Raw genomic sequence first — 15,604 nt, 5'->3', positions numbered from 1 at the left:
AATAAACGTTTAATTCCAAAGACTATTTAACACTGAAAATGGAAAACATTTTCAATATCCACAATAACAACGAACAAAACAACCAAAAACAATAAAAGCAATGGACTCTCAGTCTCTCAGTTCACACAGATGATAATGAACTAGTTCATGTTCATAGTTCTTTTTTTATTTTTTATTAACTAAGTTCACATATCTAAAAATGAACTAGTTCACGTTCATTTCTTAAATTCTTTTAACAAAGATGTAGGCTATTATTAATAATAATGTTATTTCAACACAGTATATCGTTATTTCTAAATAATATGTGTGCGTGCATCTGTAAATCCGGTGACGCGTGTATTGATTTTTATTAATAAACAAGTGTTTTCTCTAAAAGTGTCGACTCGGCTGCAAAGATGAAGTTGACGATCGCCATCTCCGTGTGAACGCGCTTATAGAGAGAAATAATGCACATAAATAAGCCTAATAATGGATTATCAGAGAGTAGGCTAGCCTTTTTCTTTTTTCGTTTTGAATTATTTCGTTTAAAGACATTTCAAGCTTTGCGTATTTGATGTATTTGTCATGTCTGTGTGAGGCATACACTGAGTTTCGTTAAGTTAGGATGTGCTCTAGTTCACGTGCGCAAGTGAGCGTGCGGGCGCCTCCGTTATATTTGTTTCGTCTGCCTATTCATTAAATACAGGCAATTGGTTGATGAAAAATTGATTAAAATTAAGATACAATTTATACAAAACGAAATTCACTTTAAAGAAAGGCTTTCTATAACAACTTCAACTTCAACGGTCAAAATCATGTCTGACCCGCTCCATGTCTCATATTGCGCATCCTATCTCCTCGGTCGTGCTGTTCACTTTTCATAAATCAACATAAATGGAAAAAAAAATAACATTATAATATTTTAACAAATATGAAACGCGCTTTTTTTAATGGCTATAGTATAGTAGGCCTACATATCCTACTCTCTATTTGTACAAATTTCTGCATATTAATTTAATTCTGAATTTTGCACACACAAGTTGAAAGGCATTTTGTTCAAATCAAGTTCACGGATAATTGTGCGTGCATTTATTAGCCTAATCATTATGATACTAAAATCCTAACAAATAGGCTATGCTATGTACAAAAAATCAGATGAGTTCTCTCGAAAAATCTCTCGTTCACGTTCATTGTATGAAAAGGGATTCGTTCAGTTCAGCGTTCGGCGAAAATATGAACGCGTTCATGCACAACACTGGTTACCGGTTTTAGTCGATACTGTTTTACAACAAATGCGACATACCGGCTCGCTCAGGTTAAGTGGTTCACCACGGTCATTCGGTTTGAATCCGAAGTGTTCCCACACTGCAGCTGTCGCGTTTGGCTTTGAAACCAATTCCATGTCACAACTTGCGTCTCGTCTTTTCGCTCTACTCGGCAGTCGCCTCAAGCACTCCCGCCTTCCCACACAAAGTCCATGTGACTGACAAGCGCCGCCTCCCCACACAAAAGACAATGCAACTGACAAGAGGGTTCACTTCTCCTACGCTAAGGAAACGAGAGTTGTCATTCAGTCGCGGATAACAAACAAGTATGCAAATGAAATTATCGCGGCTAGAAAAATTATCGAGGTCATTTTTTTTTATCGTGCGATTAATCGATTTATCGACTATCGCGACAGGCCTAGTTGAGAGTGAGCCCATCCTCTCTAAATTTCTGTAGCACCCTGTGTAGTCTGTCGTCGTGCTCTGCCCGGTCTATTCCTATCACCAGGACATCATCAGCGTGACATAAGACTCCGTCCACACCATCAATCAGCTGAGAAATCCTCTTTTGAAAGTGTTCGGGTGCCGATGATATGCCGAAAGGTAACCTTTTGAAATAGTATCGGCCCTCTGGTGTGATGAACGTTGTCAACAGCATCGAGTCTTTGTGCAGAGGAACCTGCCAAAAGCCTGATGTCGCGTCAAGCTTTGTGAAGATTCTGGCTCCTTCCAGCTTGGCCAGCGTCTCATCCACTGCCGGTAAAATGTGTCTCTCTCTGATGACGCTCTCATTCAGACGGGTTAAGTCGACGCAAATGCGAATCTTCCCTTATGTTTTCACGATAGGGACTATGCCCGCACACCATTCAGTCGGTTCTTCAACACGGGCAATGACCCCCATCTTCTCCATCCGGTCTAGTTCCTCTTTGACTTTGGCCCGGAGAGGAATGGCCACACGGCGCGGGGCCGAGAGGGCATACGGTGCCGCGTTGTCTCTCAGCTTAATGTTATACTCTCCCTTAAGGTTACCCAGCCCTTTAAATACCTCAGGGTACGTTGAGCGGAAGTGCTTTTCTGCGTCGTCAATGCTATTGAGCTGAGGGATCATTTGTAGTTTACGGATAGCTGGGAGGCCCAATAAGGGTATGGTCAGGTCCTTCACGATGAACACCTCCTCCTCTATCTTTCTGTCCCCTCTCTGAATGACTGCATGCACTTGCCCTTTTACATCCAGAGGTTGGTTGGCGGGGCCCAGCAGGGGTCTGCACGGTGCTGACTGTCTGCCATAGCTATCCTGTTTGAATTCAGTTTCTGGGATAGCAGTCACAGACGCACCAGTGTCGACTTTAAAGCGCAACGGGCTGCCATTTATGGTCAGTATTTCAGTCCATGTGGATGACTGTGGATTGTCAACCGCACCAAGATAAGCTGCCTCATCCACTTCAATTGAATCCATCTTTTGAGCTGATCTGCACACTGCCGCAAAGTGTCCCCTCTTTTGACATTTTCTACACTCCACATCTTTTGCTGGGCATTCAGTCCATGCATGTTTTGGAGTTTTACCACACTTTCCACAATGGTTTGGCTTTGATGAGGTAGGCTGAGGATAATTTCCGCGATGAAAAGATTTTTTTCCTGTGAGGCTGTTTTTTATTGTGATGGGACATTGCATCTATTTGTCCTGGTGAATCAGCTGACCGCAGAACAGCTTGTTGCTTTTTCACTTCCTCGTGCTGCCTCACTTGAACTATAGCTGTGGCTAAATCCAACTTTGGATTGAGCTGAAGTTTTTCGGACAATTTAGCATCACGTATGCCGACAACAATTCTATCTCGAATCATTTCCTCACGTAAGATGCCATATTTACAATGTTCAGCTAGCTTGTGCACTGCGGTGATAAAGTTTTCTGCAGATTCGCCGACATCTTGACATCGTTTATTGAACTTGGCTCGTTCGTAAATTACATTATGTACTCCTACAAAATGTTCATCAAAAGCCTTTTTTACCTCATCAAAGTCCTTTTCTTTCTCTTCCGTCAACTGCAGTGAGCTCAGAATATCGTCAGCCTTATCACCCATTGTATAGATGAGAGAATTCACCTGATATGTGCCGTCTTTTTCTTTCAGTCCAGACGCCATTCTGAAGCGTTCAAATCTTTTGATCCATGCGGGCCACGAGCTTGGCTCGAAGTTGAATGATCCCGGTGGTGTGATGGTGAATATGTGGTCCATCCTGTGTGCTTTTAGCTTGCCGCTAGCTTAAGTTACTGTTAACATTAGCTTTCGCCGACCGCTCTTTCTCTTGCACTATAGGTCCCGTGTTCTCACTCTGCACACTATTACGACTGCTCCGACTTCTTGTCTGTACCACACTAGACTCTGTCTGTCGTGGGTTATTAGTCTCTGACACCATGTATTGTTCCTCTAAAGACTATGTATTCAAGGACAGAACTATCAGGATGAAAACAACAGACAACTTTATTCTTCTTCCCCGTTCCTCTTCTCCCACCTTTACATCCGTATTGCCCCCTGTGGCTATAGCATGCCTTTACAAAACACAGGCAGAGATACATACAGAAAACATTAATATTGCAGCGATATAAAGGTGAGGAGAGCATCAGAGCTGTTGTTCTGCTCGTGGGTGAACGACAAGATGAGGAAGATCCTGATCAAGACCATTGTGAACAGATCATCGTGTCAGGATCACTTCACACTTACCGTCGTGGAAACCAAAGGTTGAGATTATTCGCATTATATGAATGATGTGATGAACAGAAACTTCTCTCTCAATTAATTGTAATCTTGTAATTGTAAATTCTTCAGTGACAATGGCCGGAGTCTAGAGTCAGAGCGGACCTCCTGTCAGACAACATCTATGTACTCACTGATCACATGATTATACAGCATATGTAGTTTATTACATAGAGACTGTGTGTTCTCAGAACAATGAGAACAAATAATGTTTATTACAGGATCTAGGAAAAATAACTGAGCAGTTAAACTGCCCGCTGTTCTCCAGAAAAATCCTCCAGGTATTGCACATTTTTAGGTTTTCCAGCATCTTCTGCATATTTGACACCTTTCCAACAATGACTATGATTTTGAGATCCATCTTTTTACATTAAGTACAATTGAGTGACTCACACACAACTATTACAAAAGGTGAAAACATTAACTGATGCTCAAGGAAACAATGCATTAAGAGCAGGGGGTGTAAACTTTAAACAGGACTATAATGTGTACATTTTGTTTAAAGATCATCTTTTTTTCATTTAGTACTGTCCTTCAGAAGCGAATACTTCCTCGTTTCACAGAAGACAAAATAATGACAATTGATCCGGTTCATGCAATTTAAAAAAAGTTTACACACCCCAGCTTTTAATGCATTGTGTTGCATCAGTAAAAAGAAAATTAAGGTTATAATTTTTTTTCTAAAAATATATTTTTTCTTCTTCAAGAAATACTGTGTAAAACTGATGTTGTTAAAAATAATATGCAGGGGAAAACCAAGTCCCATGTTTGGTGGACCCTTTGTGTTACAAACCTTATTAGTATTCCAAAGTATTCTACATTATTTAGATTAGGTTACAAAGCTTGTGTAATCTGACGAAATATGTTACAAATTACTGTATTTTGTAATCTGTAGTAAATAATCTACTTACACAATAGTGTCTCCAGTTTATAATGTGGATCATTCTTCAGATCAGAGAGAAGCTTCATGTCTGAATCTCCTAGTTTATTCTCAGACAGATCCAGTTCTCTCAGGTGTGAGGGGTTTGATCTCAGAGCTGAAGTCAGAGCAGCACAACCTTCATCTGTGACTCCACAATCACACAACCTGTAGAGAACAATGACACACTCTTCACTCTCAGTTCAGATCAGTTTAACACAAGGGTACGCAGCCGCACTGCAGGGGTCTGTCAACTAATGTTTGATCACAAATATTTTTTTGTTAAATTAAAACATGGATAAAAAACAAAGTCAAATTTAAATATAAGCACTCTCAAATGAATGCAAGAGCACCCTCACACAAGCAATGCCACTATATTTTACATTATGCCGGTTTTCCATGTTGAGGAGAAACTGAGGGACAAATAATGCAGTGCTGTGACTATGGAGTGATAAAGAGATAACATTAATAACACCTGAAGTGTAACTTTCTCAATTAAATGTACTATATTTTAATAATATTAATGTAATATTTTGAGGAGATTTTTGGTACTAATTAACATTTGTCCAATAATTACGATCCATTTCCATTTAAAATAATATTTTTTCAAATATGTTTATATTACAATTAGATTTCATGCTTGGCATTTAGCATGCTAATATATGCTATTGCTAATTAATAGTTTGGTAGCTAGCTAATGCAATCTTATAATTCAGTCATGTGACAAAAATATAAGAAATTGAATGAATTAATCCAGTTAGAGAACCATATTAAAATCACTTTAAAAATTATTAATTGGGTTACTTGGAAATTACTTGACTCCATGATGTTGATATTATGTGAACAAATTATCTTTGTTTAACTTAATTGGTTCATGTGGAACCAATGTGCATGATTAAATCAAACACACTTTTTCAGTGCATTGTTTTCTGTTTTTTAAAAATAAATTTGGATTTACTGTAAATCTTTAAGAATGTCAAAATTGAAAACTGGAAGGATAATCAATTTATTAAAGAGATTTTAATTATTAGAAGAGCCTGAAGCCCTTTTGTCCCTGATATTATAATTTTTTCTATTTCTTTTTTCTATTGTGCTCTGTTCTTTAGGACATTTATTAAAGTTTTGCTTTTCCTTATTGTAATGGTATTTACTGCAATAAAAAAAACATTGGCGTTACTTCCGCATTCCTCGATTCCTATGGAAGTCTATGGGTGTTGTAACTCTGTCAGTTCAAAAACACTGTTGTTTTAATATAACATTTATACTTTGTGTATTTGTGTAATGTTTTGTCTTGTTTGTGATGTGGAGTAAATATATATGCCGGGAGAACATTTATGTTTTAGGATTAGCATGTTGAATCAAGCATTGGCTCACCTGTGATGTTCACTGGTTTAACTGAATATTTATTTAATGTGCATTTGGACTGAAGTAAATATAACTTGTAATTTATTGTTTAACTGAGTGTCTATGAATCACACATAAAACTACTGGTTTTGGTTTTCCTGGTCAAACTATAATTGTACAGAAAATGAGCTCTCAATAAAATGATCATTGAGTAAAAAAAGTGAAAACTATTACATTACCAATAAAGAATATATTTACCAAGGACAAATATATTTATGTGTTTATCAGAGAGTTCATCTTACCACAGTGTCTCCAGTTTACAGTGAGGATCCTCCAGTACAGCAGAGAGCAGATTAACTGAATCTCCTAGTTTATTCTCAGACAGATTCAGTTTTCTCAGGTGTGAGGGGTTTGATCTCAGAGCTGAAGTCAGAGCAGCACAACCTTCATCTGTGACTCCACAACAACTCAACCTGTAGAGAACAATGACACTCTCTTCACTCTCTCAGTTCAGATCAGTTTAACACAAGGGTCCGCAGCCGCACTGCAGGGGGTCTGTCAATTAATGCTCAATCACAAATAATTATTGTTAAATTAAAACATGGGTGAAAAACAAAGTCAAATTTAAATATAATCACTCTCAAACGAATGCAAGAGCACCTCAGTTAATTCTGAAATAATATCATACTGGCAAACACTCAAGTGTGTTTTTGTGTTTGCGCTCTGGAGAACTTCAAATGTTTCTATTTACAATGTGTTTTTACAGCGGTGAGAAATGTAGCCAATCACAGTCATGTTTGTTGGTCTATTGAACGCAGTGGCCAATCAGAGGCGTTTTATTTTGTTAGAATCCACTGTAGCGTTTGAGGGCGAACCAAACACAAATGAATCAACCAGGTGATTCATTCAAACATAATTCCACACAGAACTCACCAATCCAGAGCCATAAAACCCCGGCTCCAGCCAGTCTACCATAGCCAACGAAAACCCCCCAGTAAGGAATTTTATGGCCTTAAGAGATGAGCCCAACAACGAAGAACGTTGTCAAGTTAGATCGTTTGGGAAAGACTGATTGGTTCAGAGATGGCACGGCTCTGGCACCCACCAAGATTAATGACAAAGGATGTAAAACAGACCTCCTTTTCTTTGAGGACCTTTGAACGACCTCCTCAAAACCCACAGAGACTAAGACTTTACATATAAAATTACATAAAATCCTCCCAAAACAATTCTTGATGAACTTCTTACCAAACATAATCCAACTACATAATTATATATTGTGTTTACAACCTCTATATGTGTGTCTATTATGCTTAGATCATATAAGTCATGTGATGGTTATAACTATTAGATGTTTGAATGAAAGTGTGTCGTGCTTCCTATCAGTACGATCATATGTTCATAATTCAGAAGATGGCTTGATTGAAATCTGTGTAAAATGTTTCGTATTCTTATAATAGTAACGATGTCTAAACTGTGGCCTCTGTACTCTGTAGGGTAAAGAGATCACAGATAACGCATGATTTACGACGTGAGGTGAAGAAAATGCCACCTCTCAAATAAAGACAGTGCCTAATTGGTCAGAACTCATCCAGGAGGCTGGACAAACATTTGAGCTTAAAACCCGAACAAAGATTCAGAAGTTTGGGGAGAAAGAAGTTAGAAAGAAGGAAGGAGGAGTAGAAGGAAAAAGACCGTTAGCGGAAGAGCAGATTGACTCCCTCCAGACAAGTAACCATGTAACGTTAGACGAGCGGACGAAAGAACCCAAATCAAGATCAGAAGAACATGGGTTAAACAGCTTCAGTCAAGCCATCTAAACTCGCCTCACTTTTCTTTATTTCTCTTAGTTTTCTTTTCTTTCCCGTTGAAAGTCTCGGTTCCAAGTTAAGTTTTGCTGCAAAGTTTCGTTTAAACGATTCGACTGTGAAGCCCGCTTCCAACTTCAAAGACTTTCCATCCATCCGCCAACACACCACGTGATTGGCCGCCCAAGACATCTATCCAGCCACGAGAAGACTGCCAGCCAATCAACGAACCCGGGAAACCCCCTTTTACGCCAACAAAAGGAACCCCCAAAGGAACGCAAAAACAAGCAAGTAACCTCCAGACTCTTAACTGAACTGGTGCATTAATATAAATTGAATAACCCGCCTAAGAAACGATAGAAGAGTTAAATTAAGGATTGATGGTTCGTTCAGGTCATGTCTTATAAGTGCATAGAAACTTGGGATTTCATCACCTTGCTCTTAAAACTCATTCTTTCCTCACTCTCTCTCTTTCTGCAACTCGTATGAATGTGTGTGTGCGTGTGTTTGTGTTAGATATTAGTTTTATGTGTTAGAATAATCAATAAAGTCTTGCTTATATTTGAAAGATAATTGTTCTTGTGTTATGTGCTTACGAATTTAATGTCTTAAACTGCTGATCTAAGTTACCTTGCTAATAAATAGTGTTTTCACTATATTTTGGATATTTATATCCGCTGCAGAGCTGCAGTTACGGCCCGTTCAAATGAACGCTGAACGAGTCATTTGCTCGGCCGTATGAATGATTCTTTTGAAGATTCCCTATAAATTAATTCATAATTCCTTTGAGCTAAATTGACCCTTACAAACGTATTATACATAGTAAATGTTGTTACACCACTCACTGAGATACAAAGGCCCTGTCCCAAATGGCAAACTTCATGTGCACTTTCAGTCTTGTAGACTTTAGTAATTTTAGGTTTCAGAAGGGTAGTCACGAACACCCTCTGCGGTCGATATGGGCCCTAGATGCGCACTTTTGCCGAGACCGCACTGAAGCAAGCTCCACAGCAGACTTCTTCCCGACAGTCAAAGCGGCGTTACGTCACGAAAATGCGGACTCAGAGGAAGACCGCGAGTGTTTAGGGTGCCATTTGTGACAGGGCCAAACTCGCAATTGCGTGACATAAATAGCAATTGCAAGAAAAAATTGCGAGATAAAAAGTCACAATTATCTTTTAAATAAATGTATTCCGTGGTGGAAACAATGGCTTCTGCGCACCCGCTTCTTTTAATAATTAATTTATTCAAATTTATTCGCTAATTTTAGGTTTCAGAAGGGTAGTCACGAGCGCCCCTCTGCGGTCGATATGCGCCCTAGATGCGCACTTTTGCCGAGACCGCACTGAAGCTCCACAGCAGACTTCTTCCCGACAGTCAAAGCGGCGTTTAAAAAGATTAAAAAGTTTGTCGAGACAAACTTTAAGTTGGCTTGTGAAAGTTTGGACCAGATAGTTTGAAGAAGTTTAAAGTAGTTTGAAGTTTAAATTAGTTTGAAGTTTAAAGTAGTTTAAAGTAGATTTAAGTATAAAGTAGTTTAAAGTTTAAAATAGTTTGAAGTTTAAATTAGTTTGAAGTTTAAATTAGTTTAAAGTAGTTTGAAGTTTAAAGTAGTTTAAAGTGATTTTGAAGTGTAAGTAGTTTAAAGTTTAAAATAGTTTAAAGTATAGTTTGAAGTAGTTTAAAGTTACTAGGGTGTTTCTAGACGGTTGCTAAGGTGTTCTGGGTGGTTGCTAGGGTGTTATGGATGGTTGCTATGGTGTTAGTATGGAGTTCTGAGGTATTTTGGGTGGTTGCTAGGGTGTTGCTAGGGAGTTCTAAGGTATTTTGGGTGGTTGCTATGGTGTTGCTAGGGAGTTCTGAGGTATTTTGTGGTTGCTATGGTGTTGCTAGGGAGTTCTAAGGTATTTTGGGTGGTTGCTAGGGTGTTGCTAGGGAGTTATGAGGTATTTGGGGTGGTTGCTAGGGTGTTATGGGTGGTTGCTAGGGTGTTCTAAGGTGTTTTGGGTGGTTGCTATGGTGTTATGTGTGGTTGCTATGGTGTTGCTAGGGAGTTCTAAGGTATTTTGGGTGGTTGCTATGGTTTTATGTGTGGTTGCTATGGTGTTGCTAGGGAGTTCTAAGGTATTTTAGGTAGTTTCTAGGGTGTTATGGGTGGTTGCTATGGTGTTGCTAGGGTGTTATAACACACACTAACTTGCTCTCTCTCACACACACACACACACACACACACTCAAGAGTTTTTGAGTTTAGAGTTTAGTGAATGCATGAGTTTATGAGTTTAAAGTTTAAAGTAGTTTGAAGTTTACATGAGTCTAAGAGTTCAAAGTTTAGTGTATATTAGCATCCTTGGGTTAGGGTTAAGGCTACGAGTGAGTTGTAGTTTGAAGTTTAAATTAGTTAAAAGTTTAAATTAGTTTGAAGTTCCATAAATTTGAGGCAACCAATGGCGAATTAGTCTTCCAGGTTTTGATGTCATCCCTGTATCTCTATTCACAGTCAGCTTTCCTTTCACATGAAATCCCACAAATGCCAGAAAACCAATGAGAACGCGGAACAATGATGATGATGCATAATAACAGAACGTAGGCGCCAACGTTGTGGATACACTTACCCAAAACCTCCATAACTTTTCAATTAATTTCACATTTATTTGTATAGCGCTTTTCACAATACATATTGTTTCAAAGCAGCTTTACAGAAAATGCACATCTACATTACAATTTAGAGTAATCTGTTCTCAGAGGTGACTGTGTCCAAGTTATGTATTTCAGAAATGTACATATACAAAATCACACAGTTGGCTAATAATGTATTACTTTTTTTATTTTTTATTATTAATTCAATTTAATTTAGAACTGGCACTTATTTGATTTTTTTTTTTTTTTTTTACAGTCGATTGGCAAATAAATAAAATGCCGGACAGTTACATATGTATTACCATCATTTTCTTATGCAAGCTTTATTTGGAATTTATAGTGTTAATATTGATTTGCGAGTCCACAAACTCATTCTCTTAAATGGCTTGGGTCTGCAGAGCATTCACAGCTGACCGTATACGGACTGAATGCCCCTGACCTGAAGCTTTTATCTTAAAGGTTGTGTAGGTAAGAATTGTCTAAAGAACTTTTTTTCAAATTGGCTTAAACTGTCTTTATATACCAATACATAATTAAAATGTAAGTACTTCGAAAAAGAGAGTATAAAAATTGAGTGACTATAGTGTATTTAATCTTCAAAAAACACAGCTCATTAATTCCATTCGGGACGAAACAAGTGATTGGCTTGCGCGACTGTCCCTCTCCGTCGCCATGACTACCGCCGCTATTATTGGCTCTGCCCACGTGCGCGCAGTCACGCACCGGTTTTTAGGTGGGAGTGAATGAAATTAATGAGCTGTGTTTATTGAAGATTAAATACACTAGAGTCACTCAGTTTCTTATACTCTCTATTTCAGAGTACTTGCATTTTAATTATGTATTGGTATATAAAGACAGTTTAAACAAATTTGAATAAAAGTTTTTTTAGACAATTCTGACCTACCCTACCTTTAAGACCATTTTATTTTTTATTTTTTATTTCTATTTTTTGGGTTGCCTTATAACTTCATGCTTGCAGTTTAACACATAAGTGTTTATTACCACAACAGTAAATAAGTGTCTTGAGAAATGTTATAATATATATTATAATGAAAAAGACTAATAAAATTGTGTTATTAAATGGATGCATATTAAATGGATAACATATATGTCTGGACACTTGAAAAATGTGTAATAATGGAGTCTATAAAACTTAAACATTTAATTATTTATAAGCATTTCACAAATTTCTACACTAATTATTCAAAACTATACTGCCAGTACACCATACTGTACAAATGAACTATATCAATGTTCATTCTTGTCTGAAACTTTGGAAGAGACAAATATGAGATCTCCAGGGTCTTTAGTTTAGGAGAGACATCTGAGTGCAGTGTGTGATGTTGCTGAGATTTCTTCTAAACTTTAGAGGAGATAAATATGAGATCTCCAGTATGAAGGGCCGTATAGGCAACCATTATTGAAAAGCCTCAACACTATTGAAACGAAAAACATTGATCAACCTTGGTGAAATTCATTCATACGCATTACTGAAATAAGAAAAGATTTCGGTAGTTGATGATGGCTAATTTCCCTTGAAAAGGAAGTTGTGTGTCTGCACTTCTGTATAATTTGGCGCGTCTCAAACTCTTTAGTCAATGGCGGTTAGTTGTATCGAGTTGTATGGGAAGCCAAACACACGTACAGTGGGACGAAACGGAGCGGTGTTACAGAGCTCAATGGACCGAGCTGACCATGTTACTTTATTCATTACTGCTCCGCAGAAGTTCAGGTGTTTCCCTGCATATAAGATCATGAAGATCAGCATGAAGTTATTACATTTCCTTTGCTTATTATCAAACACTAATTAGTAGTGTTTGAAAAGCTACTTTGAAGTATTGTAATTTTGTAGCCACAGAAAGAGCCGTGTAAAGCAGAAACTTCAGCGAGGACTGTGCAGTGCTGGGGAACTAAAGGATCAGGGTTGGGAAACACTATTATTGCACAGAAACATCATTATGGAAAACACTGTTGAGTAAACGTGGGGGAAAAGAGTTGTCATTGTAGTCAGAGTGAAACAGACTAAAATTATTGAACATAATGAATATAATGAAATACTGACTAAATTTAAAGGATATATTTTAAAGGTGCCCTAGAATGTGAAATTGAATTTAACTTGCCATAGTTAAATAACAATAGTTTAGTACATGGACATGACATACAGTGAGTTTCAAACACCATTGTTTTCTCCTTCTTGTTTAAATCTCGTTTTTGAAAAACACCCCTGAAAAACGGGCGAATCTCCACATAACACCTACTGTGACGTAACCGATGGGATCATTAATATGTACGCCTCCAAAATTTGTTTTGGGGCTGGGTTATCATGACCAACAAGACGAAAAGAAACTTGTGACCACCATTTTTTAAATAGCTGCTAATCGAGCTAATAGCTGCTCGATTGTAATCTCCGTCTATGCAAGTTACGGCGAGCTGCACGAACGTGTTGGATTCGCTGTGTTTGGATGCCGATGTAGGTTCGCAAAGCCATGAGCATCAATAGTAACACAACGACCCCCATTGTTGATGTAAGGCTTGTTCGAGATGCATCGGAGCGGCGCGGACCAATCAGAGCTCCAGGAGTGTTTGGAGAGCATTCGACTCCTTGTGCTTTTGGATCGCTTTCGCAGTGCTTTGATGTCACGCGGCGATCGGTCTGCGAGAAGCCGAACCATCTGGTGTGTTTTTGTTTGGTGCTGCCGCGCTAGCGTTGCTGGGCAACATGAGATGTATACACAGTGACGTAAGATCTGGCTCTGTTGTGGTGCTCTAGGCTGTGGAAAGGCAAACCGGTTCTTAGAAGACCCGTCAGTAGAACCAACTCCGAACCGGCTCTAGCTCTAGCTCTGAACCAGCACCTGGTTCTTGTTGGTGGAAAAGGGGTATCTGAGCTCTTGTAATGAGCCCGCAGTGAAAGAGCCAATCAGAGCAGAACTCCTCATTACTATCCATGACCCTTCCAAATAAGGTAAAAACAGACCATTTCATTCTAGGGCCAATTTATAGGGTTGGAAATTGACCTGTAAAACCTTTTCTGGACATTTTAAATGGCTTTTTAAGCCACATACCCTCTATGTAGATATCAGGGACAAAATTTAAATATTATTTCAACACATTCTAGGGCACCTTTAAAAGGAATGTAAAAATGAACACTAATACCAGATCATGAGATGTACATCTGTGATTCTGTGCTGAGATTTAGTGTTTACAGAACATTTTAAAAGCTAATTTTAGTCCTAAAACTCTTACTGAGGACAAAGACATGTGTGACTATCAGAGACAATCTTACCACAGATTCTCCAGTTTACAGTGAGGATCCTCCAGTACAGCAGAGAGCAGATGAACTGAATCTCCTCCTAGTTTATTCCCAGACAGACTCAGTTGTCTCAGGTGTGAGGGGTTTGATCTCAGAGCTGAAGTCAGAGCAGCACAACCTTCATCTGTGACTCCACAACTATTCAACCTGTAGAGAACAATGACACACTATTCACTCTCTCAGTTCAGATCAACATGTACAAGCCACAATTCTACACAGACTATTAAATGTCTAAATTTCAATTGGAGATTTATCAGTCATAAAAATGTATAATGAACAAGCTTTCAACACCTGTGCTTCATAATCCAACAGTTCTAAATGACTTTAAAAAACAACTACACCTCTTCACTCTGTGACACACTCATCGTGAAGATGAAAGCACACAAGAGTATGGTAGGTTAACTTAAATGTTTTAACAGTTTAATTCTGATGTTATTTGCAAGATATAAAGCTACGTTTTCGTTCATATGTTTCTGTAATAATATCAGAGTGATTGCAATTTCCAAGTCAAGCTGTGCTAACTGGACTTTTCCTCCCGCAGCGTCGCTGTCAGACCGACAGGAGACTGGTTGTGAAGGTGAAAGTATTAGGAGCAGGGATGTGTCCAGGATTTTATACTTGGGCTGGCAAGTGCAGAATGAGGGGTGGCAACTAGGCTTGCCATGGTCTATGTAAAACTGGTTATACCATATTATGAGGGACAACACCAGGATTTCATTCCGATTTAAAATGGGAAACAATAAAACATACTTGACAACAACAGCTCAAAACTAAAAATGACTCTGCACTCATTATATCAACAGATGTTGTATTCTTCTATGACGGGTAATTTAAGTAATCCATGTCTGACTGAAGCTAACTCTAAACTCTCATTACATACAAATTTAGAACAACATGAAAGTGAGTAAATGTTGAACTATCCCTTTAAATATGGTAACACATTTTTATAATCCCTTTTGAACTTGCTTGTTGCCTATAAGTAACTTTGCAACTACATGTCAACTTATTCTAACCCTAACCCTACCAGTCTACTAATAAATCTATTAACACTCCAATGGGAGTTAGTAGACATGTGCACCTCTACTCATAGTCAACAGAATGTGTTAAAGGGACCATTCAAATAAAGTGAAACCAATATGGTCAAACCTAAATTGAGAATTATGACAACATAATTCTGAACATACCATGAGGTTTCACTGGATATATGCAGTAATTGTTTCGGTCTTCCTAATGCTACCTTCTGCCTCTGTTTTGCTCTTTTCATCACTTCCAGTATATCATTCTCTCCTCCACTGTGCATTTCTGTACATCCATTGCATAATAATCTCCTGCCTCTGCTCTTTGTTCCTGTTCTCCTGCTTCATCTGCATCTCGCTTGGATTTTTTTGTAAAGAAAACAAATATCTGTCTCTGTATCCCTTCCTCTTCATTTGGGCTTTCTGTCTCATAGAAAACAGCCGTAAAAACACATAATGAGGACTATTGTATATAATTTTGTAAAGATAATATTCATATGGTGTACATCCTATCTAATTTCATGCTAGCATGAAAATGAATTAGCCTATTATGTAAAGTGTAATGAGCAAG

The 15,604-nt window shown here is 38.2% G+C and overlaps 1 protein-coding gene across 2 annotated transcripts in view; it reads right to left on the bottom strand.

The window, feature by feature from the left end:
• LOC306992608 (NACHT, LRR and PYD domains-containing protein 3-like) overlaps positions 1–15,604 on the bottom strand; it is a 33,479-nt gene that overhangs the window by 3,370 nt on the left and 14,505 nt on the right. For both annotated transcript variants that reach the window (XM_079601719.1, XM_079601720.1), the window contains 3 exons: positions 13,991–14,164; positions 6,560–6,730; positions 4,906–5,081 (listed from right to left, as the gene is read on the bottom strand). In XM_079601719.1, the coding sequence (XP_079457845.1) occupies positions 4,906–5,081; positions 6,560–6,730; positions 13,991–14,164 (521 nt within the window). The remainder of the gene's footprint in view (positions 1–4,905; positions 5,082–6,559; positions 6,731–13,990; positions 14,165–15,604) is intronic.

The sequence above is a fragment of the Phoxinus phoxinus genome (genome assembly GCF_949152265.1).
Source record: "Phoxinus phoxinus genome assembly, chromosome: 24".
NCBI lineage: Eukaryota > Metazoa > Chordata > Actinopteri > Cypriniformes > Leuciscidae > Phoxinus > Phoxinus phoxinus.
This window is presented reverse-complemented; position numbering and strand designations above follow the sequence as displayed.